The sequence below is a fragment of the Panthera pardus genome, unplaced genomic scaffold (genome assembly GCF_024362965.1).
Source record: "Panthera pardus isolate Hobbes unplaced genomic scaffold, ASM2436296v1 HiC_scaffold_8, whole genome shotgun sequence".
In the NCBI taxonomy this organism is placed as follows: Eukaryota; Metazoa; Chordata; class Mammalia; order Carnivora; family Felidae; genus Panthera; species Panthera pardus.
In genome coordinates this window covers 81,156,875-81,167,254 of record NW_026527013.1, presented here as the reverse complement: position 1 = coordinate 81,167,254, position 10,380 = coordinate 81,156,875, and the positions used below count along the sequence as shown (strand labels likewise).

General features: G+C 42.7%; 1 protein-coding gene across 4 annotated transcripts in view; it reads right to left on the bottom strand.

Annotated features, from left to right (window-relative positions):
- Positions 1-10,380, bottom strand: part of NAPEPLD (N-acyl phosphatidylethanolamine phospholipase D) — a 46,564-nt gene that overhangs the window by 4,427 nt on the left and 31,757 nt on the right. For all 4 annotated transcript variants that reach the window (XM_019451257.2, XM_019451260.2, XM_019451258.2 and 1 more), the window contains exons 3-4: positions 5,125-5,771; positions 2,021-2,135 (exon numbers count right to left, since the gene is read on the bottom strand). In XM_019451257.2, coding sequence (XP_019306802.1) covers positions 2,021-2,135; positions 5,125-5,771 — 762 coding nt within the window. The remainder of the gene's footprint in view (positions 1-2,020; positions 2,136-5,124; positions 5,772-10,380) is intronic.

Below are 10,380 nucleotides of genomic sequence, written 5' to 3'. Positions count from 1 at the left end.
ACAACTCTAATTCCCTTTTAAAGGGTCACTGTTTTATGATCTCCAATAGGTTAAAAGGTAGCATATCTTATGTAATGCCTGAAATGTTTCCACCAAAACGAGTGCGTTAAGTTTTAGTACTTACATAACATCATGTAGGAAATTGACTCATAATTCCCTAGATAATTAGATGTTGCTATATGTACACAATTTTTTTAAGTGTTGCCAGGTTAAGGACATCCTTGGTCAGCTTATAGTAAGCAGCTATTATAACTACTTTTATGCAAATCATTTTAAAGTGTTTACTCATAGGGTAAACATCCAAAAATTCTGTAGTCTTTGTAATTTAACAAATTCATAGTTGTCAGGTTTATGCAACTCATGTCAGAATGTGAACACATTCTAAATTGCTAGGACTTACGGAGTTGTAGGTTTCATTAAGAAATAAAGATGGAGGTTAGATTTATAACAGGAATAATTCTTGAAAGCTGAATAACTAATGAAGTCTGAGGTTTTCTACCTTTTCCTTATCTTCCCCATCTCAGTAAAGACCATGAGCATCTTCCCCGTTAAGTTAAAAACCTAGGGAGTCATCCGTGATTCCTCTTTTTGAATGGGTTTGAAAAAATACTATTACTTCATCTAAGGCTCTGTGTATGTCATATATGGAATACATATCTATGGGTATGGAATGAACATACACAGTTATATACACATAGAATAAGAAATTGCCACTGAATAGTATGGTATGCCACTGGGAAGCAGTATCCAATTTCCTTTTCAAATACACACACATACTCCTGTTCCCCTTCATCCTCCCCTGGCCCTGTGGTCATTCATTTATTTGCTCCATTCCATCTCCCCCTAGCGTGGCTCAGGGTTGCTGCATCATGGGACGGGAATCCTAACTGGGGGCAGTAGGGGTGGGCAGGCAGTGTTTTAGGTAACTACAGAAAAAGATACAACTTAGGGAGACGGCAGGCCAGAAATCAGGCAGAGGGAGTGCCTAGAACAGCCTGAAATCACAGGGTTCCTGCAGAGAGGCCCTGGGATGTGGAAGAGGCCACACAAAGCAAAGTAGGAGAAGCCAAGTTCAACTTTTTTTTTTTTTTTTGAGAGAGAAAGAGTGTTTGCAAGCGGAGAGCGGGGAAGAAAGGCAGGGTGGGGGGAAGATGGGAGAGAGAATCCTAAGCAGCCTCCACACAGCACAAAGCCCAACGTGGGGCTCAATCTCACAACCCTGGGATCATGACCTGAGCCGAAATCAAGAGTTGGATGCTTAATCGACTGAGCTAACCAGGTGCCCCTTGCCCATCCACTTCTAATTTTTTACTTAGGACAGGCCCCAGATCCAAGAAAAGAGAAAACGTTTTTTGCTGAGGAAAAAAATCAGTCTAGGAATAAAGCCACCATTTATCCATTGCCTGGCACAGAGCAGACACTCACTGTTTACTGGATGAATAACATTCCTGAAAATTCCAGGCTGTCCAGCCTCACTTCCCCCGTTGTCCTCCACATCACATCCATACACTCACTGTTCCCCTCACTTGCTGCCTCTAAGTCTATGCTCTGCCCCTTACTCCTCTTGAAATGCCTTCTCACAGCCACATTCAGATATCACCTCTCCCATAAAGCCCTCCCTGATCCCTCCAAATCAAACATGTGACTCTTGAGAGCACTTTATTTCACCATGAAGCAGTCAGTCCTTTCAACACATTTTAGAGTTATGTATACAGCTTACATCTGCTGTAACAAAAGCCCCCTTGAGAGGGAAGACATGATTCATTTTTCTATTTTCCAAGATTATACCTGTTTTAGTTATATAAACCCATGCTTCCAAAAGAACAGCATGTAATGAGGTGGTTTTTTTTTTCACTGTATATGAATATGGTTTAACTAATGTGGTTTACCCCCTTAATTCATTTGAGGACTGTGCAGGTTCTCATTCTTGTCTGATCTCTGAACACACTGCAAGGTGTGCTGATCCCAGGATCCTCTCAGGTCAAACACATAACAGAAGTTACTTTTATCACAAACTCACCTCATTTGCTAAGGCAAAAGTTCCCCAGTGAATTGCCACAGATTTCTTTGTCTGAACATCGATGTGAATCCTTACAGCTTCTTCTGGGTCTATATGCTGGTATTTCATAAACCACCTGATAAAACAGCAATTTATTAATTCTGGCCTTTGAAATGTGCAGTAAGTTATAATTACTACTTCATGTAATCAACCTTTAAGGTTATGCACAGGAATAAGACATTAGGCAAAAACATCTGTTTTGAGCCCACTTTCCTGCTGGAAAAAAAGCAAAAATCTTACTTGCACAAACCCAGTGACGCCACAGCTAAGTCTCAAGCAAAACTCCCCTTTGAAACGTAAGATGTTGTTTCATGTGTATTTGATTTTACTGATGATTTATTCTAAAGGTAGGTCTTAATCGTTAAAAAGGTATTTTGCAATCTTGATATGAATCAAAGAAACTGGATAATGGATAAATGACTAGAAACCAAAAGTGCAATTCAAAAGAACCTAAATTGCTGAAACCGATTTTAATGCATGAAGCAAAAAGCAAAAATTAGGGTATAAAATTGAAAAACTGGGAGCAAAAAAAACCCAATTACCATTCAAGGATTTTATTTGAGCATCCTACAGCTGAACACTGAGGCGTAGGATTGAGCAAGCACAGGGTACACGCTGGGGACTGAACAAAGAGAGTGTGGAAACAGTGTAAGGCTGCCGAATGCCTGTGAAAGAGTGGGGTTCAGGAGGCAGTGGCCTGCACGGGGACCCCTCCCAGCTCGACCAGCTGCTGGGAATGTGGATCTCAGCTCTGCTACTGCCAGCTCTGCTGCAGTTAAGACTCATGGACATGGATCTGACACAGGTGCTTCTGGATTTTAGACAACACAGCATGGAAAAGCTATCCATCTCCAACAGCTAAAGGGCTGTTATTTACTGTTAGGAGCTGCTGGGCCTCCTGGGAGCCTAGGAACAAAGCCACTGTGTTCTCCTCAACAGCAGACTAGAGAAGTACTATTCTGCCCTATTTCCTGACACTCGGAATTCGGGGCAGGATCAAAACAGTTTTTGGTGTTTCTGTTGATTTTTTTTTTTTTTAATTCCTACAACAAATCAAAGGGATTTGCTTTCCACCTTCACGTCTACCTGAAATAAATATAAAGTTTTTATTTTGGTGTGAAAGTTACAATAAAAACATCCTGGGCACCTGGCTAGCTCAGCATGCAGTTCTTCACATCAGGGTCATGAGTTCAAGCCCCACATTGGGTGTAGAGCTTACTTTAAAAAAAAAAAAACAGTGGGTGGGGATGTGCCTGGCTGGCTTAGTGAGTTAGGCATCTGACTCTTGAATCAGCTCAGGTCGTGATCTCAGAGTTGTGAATTCAAGCCCTGCATTGGACTCTGCTCTGGGTGTGAAGCCTACTTGAAAACAAAACGAAACAAAACACACAAAACTTCCTAACCGACCTGGATGGAATACGTAGACCATACTATAATGTAAGTACGAATGTTACAGGTCTACTACTGAAAGCCGTTTTGGTGTAATCATTTCACATTTATAGAGTACTCTGAAGTTGTTGGTAACCTTATTTCTAAACCTGTCAGTACTGACCAGAGCAATGGATTACACAGTAGAGGCTACCACACTTTAATTCTCTTAGAGCAAATTCTGCCCTCCTGGCTTTCACCCATCTTAAGACAGCTACAGTGCAGCAGGAAGAGGGAATTCTGTGAATGAATTTGTGTAGTTAATCCGTACACATTCTACCATCCCATATATATGATCTTTTTTTTTTTTTTTTTTTTTTTTATTTTTGGGACAGAGAGAGACAGAGCATGAACAGGGGAGGGGCAGAGAGAGAGGGAGACACAGAATCAGAAACAGGCTCCAGGCTCCGAGCCATCAGCCCAGAGCCTGACGCGGGGCTCGAACTCACAGACCGCGAGATCGTGACCTGGCTGAAGTCGGACGCTTAACCGACTGTGCCACCCAGGCGCCCCTATATGATCTTTATATACTGTGACACAGGAAGAGTTTTCATAATTACAAATGAGATATTCTAATACAGTAGGAACATATACTGAGGAAAGATCAATACTATATGAAATTGGTTTGAAAACAGGATGTTTTGAGAGATTTCATTAGAATTACAGTGGAAAAGTGTAGTTCAAGCACTACTACAGATTCATAATATTTTAAAATAAGGTAAAAGTGTCCAGCCTCTTAAACTAGAAAAAAAAGAGGGAGAAAGAAGCAAGCATTCATAAAGATAGTGAAGAAATGGTTTTTAGTGAACCTTACAGGTTAAATACATGTAACAAAATCAGATGGAAACTAATCATCGGATTTGCTCAATTCATTTTTGAACTAGTGTTTTACTGCTTGTAGGATTGCTGAAATAAAATGCCATAATACATACAATTCTGTATCTGTGCATGTACTTTAGTGTTTAACTTGTTCCTGTCACCCAGTTAGCTGAAATCTAACTGAATTCTTTGAAGTCGCTTCTCTTTTCCTTAGACAAGATGAAATAGAACACAGGCAGGGCTGGGTCTCCTCGGTCTCCAGTGCGAGTGTGACCTTTAAACTGCTCTGACTGTGGGCGAGGGGCATGCCGTGGGGTCACTGCCACATTAACTTCAGTACAGACTGAAGTAACACCATTGCAAGGGACTGATTGCTAGCTTTCCTCGCCTTTTCTCTGCCAAACACAGGAGGGCTACAGGCTGGGGACAGGTGCACACCAGATGTGAAGTGAAAGGTAGTTATGTAGCATGTCCTCCATGTGAAGAATGTGAGCTAGGTTTGATTACTGGCTGGTAGGTTCAACTTAAGTCAGAACCGAATGCCAACTTGTAGCTAGGTTATGGCAATTCTTTAAACCTTGGTCCATCTTTCTGGGTGATATAATTTCTGATTCTGAGTAATTACTTAATGGTATGATTGAAACGCTTTCAAAAGAAATTTAATTGAATCTGACCCACCACCCCCCAATAACGCCACCACCACCAAAAGTCCACCAGCAAAATCAGAAAGGAGATCACAAATGACCACAAACTCAACTACTTCAGAGTTGAGGCCACTTATTACGTAGCAGGGCTGCCATCCTGGGAAGTGCACATACCTTGGTTCATATGCTCCGATGGGAATAGCTGCAAGGTCAAAAGGTCCAAACCTTTTTCCTATCTCTTCAAAGGCAGGGCAATAGCCAGTGTCTCCTGCAAAAAAAAATCGGCTCCAAGGCCCCAAGACAGACCAGCTGCCCCACAGAACCTTGTTGTCATCCACGAGAGTCCTTTTGCACCAGTGCTGGGAAGGCGTAAAGACAAAGGTGACCTTATCGTGTCCGGGGACACAATTCTCCTCCCACCAGTCCAGCTCGATCACATTCTCACAGCCGCACTTCTGCATCCAGTCGAGGAGACCCAAAGGCACAAACCATCGCAACTCCTGACCAAATCGTTCATTCAGAGCGATGACAGAATTGTAGTCCAGGTGGTCATAGTGGTTGTGACTGATAAGGACAGCATCTATCGGGGGGAGTTCACCTATGGTGCACGGGGGACGACGGAACCGCTTCGGACCCATGTGCTGCGATGGTGATGCACGGGAGCTAAAGACGGGGTCTGTGAGAAATATGAGCTCGTCCATTTCCACCATGACTGTCGCATGTCCCAGCCATGTGACTCTGAGGCCAGCTTCCCGCACCCCAGCTTCTTCGGGGTCATCGATAAAATACGGCCTCAGCACTGGAAGCTCTTTATCAAGTTCCTATGCACAGAAAGAAAGGGAGAAAAGCAGCTGTTAGTGGGGGGGATAAAAGGTATCACAACATATTTGGACTCTGATTATAGAGAGAAGGGCTATTTGAGGAGAAATGACCTCATTCAATAAATTTGCTATTTTTGCCTTTTGCATGAAAATGCATACCTCTTTCCAAATCTGACTCAGTAATCATGACAGTATCAGGTCGTCTTAGTCCCAGATGCAGTACACAAAGGGAAAATTAAATGTGCAACTTCAAGCATTGCTGAATTTATTTAAAATTTTAGAAGCTCTCTTCTGTAAGTGCTGGAAGCAAAACTGTAGCCTAGCTGCAGTCACTCTGCCCCTTTACTTGGCTGGTGCATTTGCTGCTAAAAATGGTGTCAGAAACAGGTGGGCTCCTGGACAGAGTAAAGAAAACTTACAGCCATTTATTGGTAGACCTTGTATCTCAGATATGAATCTGAGCACACAGAACTCGAAGCAGAGCACTGAGCAAACCCCAGTCACGGACGGCTCTCCTCATTCCTCACCCATAAGGTTTTCTCCTTCGGATCAAACCAAAGCAGAACATGGTCCCTGCCTATGAGAAGGTGACTGCTTTTGGGGGTAAATAGATGTAAAACAGTAACCAGAACAAAACAGAAGCATTACTTCTTTGGTTATTCTCCATTTTATCCTTACAGAAGCTCTGTTGTAGGGTCACAGTCCTGGCTTTTATAAAACTGTTTTCTAAGTTGTGCTTTATTATTATGCTCTACCGCTGTATCAAGGTCATTTACAGGAAGACGCCTCATGAACCTGGCCGTGTATGTACTGGAGAGAGGTCTTTAAGACTCAGTATATCTCCAACCTCCTTCCCCACCTTCTCACTCACCCCAGAAACATTTCTCTCAATCCTCAGTATCAGGAAAAGCTCTTCACCAGAGCAACTGGCCTTATTCATCTGGCCACTGGGAAAACTCGTAACAGTTCATGCTTCCCTCTTTGCACCAGGAAGTTGGGAAAAAGCTACTTCCAACATTGTGCAGGGCATGACAGCACATGTTTCTATACTAACTTTATACTTGGCTTTATTTCTCTACCCTAAGAGTCCTTTTGCTCTTCTCTGTTCATCTGTTTTTTACCGCTACGTGGATTTTTGTAAGTTGCAGCAAATCAGTTTTAACAAGTCTGGTATTGGATAATTACGTAAAATACAAGACACACTACAGCCCAATAAGAAGGAATAAAGAGTCCAGTCGCCTAAGGCGACACAGTAATCTGTGTGAGTTTCCTGACCAATTGACAAGAAGTTCATGATGCAGAGAAAAGGAAGGAGGTCATTTTAGGTGGAGAAAATGCCCAAGCAAAGGCAAAGAGCCAAACAGGAACAAAAGTGGCATTTGGAGACAGGCGACAATCTATGAAGGATGAGAACACAATAAAAGCCTTGAATGCCAGACAGGAAGTATCTTAAAAAAAAAGATTTGTCCCAATTTATGTTTAGAGAAAACATTCTGGAATGCAAATGACGACCTGGAGTGTGGTCACAACAGCTGCCATGACAGATGAAGACTGAACAAAGGGGACCGCAGGGAGGTGGAGGCAAGAGAGGGAATGGGGGGAGATGCCAGGGAAGGAAAGCTGAGGTCACAGAGATGGTCTGAATGGGAAAAGGGTCCCGACAGGGGAAGAGAAGGAGCAGCAGAGGTGGAGGGCAATGCAAACACCCTCTAAGCCACCCTAACCCTTAGTTTCCCCATCTGAGAAAGGAGTATAATTGTACCTACACTTCATTGTGGTGGGGACCAACCACATCAGGAGCAGCTGGCACACCGTAAACACTCTGCAAGTATTCCGGGAGGGGAAAGAAACCACAACCTGGACAAACAATCAGGCACCAACTCTGTATTTTTACCCGTTTCCTTGATCACTAAACTGTCTTACTGTCAAACTCAATCCATACACCAGAGCCACCTCAAAAATAGTCTACTTACCATACAACTGTCTCCCTTTCTGGAACATCTTTACAGGCTCTCTACTGACAAAACACGACTCCCCTCCTCGGCCCAGGAGGAAGCCTGGGGTGGATTCCCCCAGTCTTCCTCTCCAGCTGTGTCTCACCCAACTCCTGCAGGGCTGTGCCCCACCGACACTGGGACTGATTCCTGCTCCCAGATAGAGCTCGGGAGCCCTGCACAATACTGAACCCATTTCTCAGGTTAAAATGCCTTCCCTCTGATCCCTTTGAGACCTTTAACTACATACCCTTCACGGGGCCAACACCAAGTCTCCACAGACCGGGACAATCACTCCAGCCACTCAACTTCCACCCCACTCTGTTCATGCACCATCCATGGATATTCTGCCCAAACCCTGGATGGGCGTATACAGGATGTATCTCACGTCTTACTCAACTTGGAACCATCCACGGGGCGCAATGCACAGTGCAGGGACAAACACATCATGTGCTCGACAAAATCTGTTGGATGAATGAGTGGAAATTTTTCAGATCTGTTCTCAAAGTTGGTAGGAGTTAGGGCTACTGAACAATAACAAATGTCATGTGGTATACTTATCAACCATGAGGGAAAAGGGAGAGAATTAATATAAACTGAGTATCTGAGTATTAGGCGTCACACTAGGCACATAGTAGCAATGGTGATGAATCATCCAATATGTCAAGTACTTTAGTATAACACAAAATAACACTAACAAGAGCTATCATTTATGGAGTGTTAGTCGCCATACTAACTACTTCATTAAAAATGTTTAACTTAGGACCAACCATAATACTGCAGGTAGCTCCTGTTAACTAATGCTATTTTACAGAGGAGAAAACAAATAGTGATGACAGTCACACAAGGTCAGCCCGCTAGCCTCCACACATACTATCTCCCCCCACGGACTCCTAAGTCAGTCCTAATTTTCTCATTTAATACATATTAAAAAAAAAAAAAAAAGCCACAAGTACCAGCCCAGGGATATGAGATGCATTACTAGGGATACAAGGCAACTATTGGAGATGACAGGATGTACATCATCCTGTGATCTTTTCATGAATATATAAACAAGTCAAAACTCATTCAATTGCATTTTTTCAATATGTGGAACTTGAATTGTTATTAAAACCATTTAAAAAATCTTAAGCAGCATCATGTTTAAATAGTGCATCAAAATATCTGTAATAAAATTCCCTGAAAACAGCTGCACCTCTTTTTTGCTCTAAGTTTTTTTTTTTATTAATTAAAAAAAATTTTTTCTGCTTATTTTTGAAGAGAGAGCGAGCGTGCGTGCAGGCAGGGGAGGGGCAGAGAGAGAGGGAGACATACAATCCAGAGCAGGCTCCAGGCTCTGAGCTGTCAGCACAGAGCCCGGTATGTGGGCTCAAACTCCCGAACCACAAGATCATGACCTGAGCCGAAGTCGAATGCCTAACCAACTGAGCTACTCAGGCGCCCTTTTGCTCTAAGTTTTAAAAGCCACAGTATCTTCTGACTAAACCTTTAGCAGAGCACCTCTGGCTGCCTCACCTTGCTCTCCAAACAGAAGATTGACAGGTAAAGTGCTGAAAGAAGCCAGTCACCAAAGACCACAGACTGTATGATCCTATTTATATGAAATGTCCACAAGAGGCAAGTCCGTAGAGACAGAAGATAGATGCGTGATTTCCAGGGGATGCAGGAGGGTAAGAGAACTAGGAGCTGCTGAGTAAGGACATGAGGTTTCTTTTTGGGGTAATGAAAATGTATTAAATGTGGGAATGGTTGCACAACTCGGAGTGTACTGAAAACCACTGAACTGTACATTTAAAACAGGTCAGCTGTAGAGTATGTGAATTATAGCTCACCTAAGCTGTTTTTTTTTTTTTAAAAAGCAAAGTACTGACAAGACATCTGAATTAAGCAATCACACCATGTTTCTGCACGCCATATGGTTTCTCAGCCCATTACAAAAGAGCACCTTAAAGAATCTGATCTCTAACACTATGTCCCATAATAATCAGTCAACAACTGAGATTCAAAAAAAGAAAAAATAACTTTGTCCTAATCAGAGTTGGTGTTTTCACAATTTTTTTAAGCAGGCTCCATGTCCAACATGGGGCTTGAACTCATGACCCTGAGATCAAGAGTCACATGTTCTACCGCCTGGCATGAGCCAGCCAGGCACCCCCTGATAATCAGAGTTTGAAAAAGCAGTTAGAGGGGCACTTGGTTGGCTCAGTTGGTAGGGCATGTGAATACTGATTTCAGGGTTTTAAGTTTGAGCCCCATGTTGGGTATAGAGATTACTTTATTATTATTTAAGATTTTATTAAAGTTAAAAAAAAGCACGTAGATGGGGGTAGGGAAATTCTTATTTGAAGAAACCAAGCACTCACTTGGCATTTTCTTTACTAGGTTAGGACTTTCTTGGCTGGCAACTGGGAAAATCCCTAGGCCCATAATTAATCAGGATACTAGTTAATATTTACTTTTCTTTGGGAAAGGGAAAAATCCTAACATTCATTCAACCACTATTCTTTGCCAGATGCCATAGGTGGGTTCTGTCATCTAACTCTAATGAAGGAATGTCACTGCCATTTTACAGATACCCAGACGGAGGGGGAGGGATCACTAAGAAGGTTGCCCAG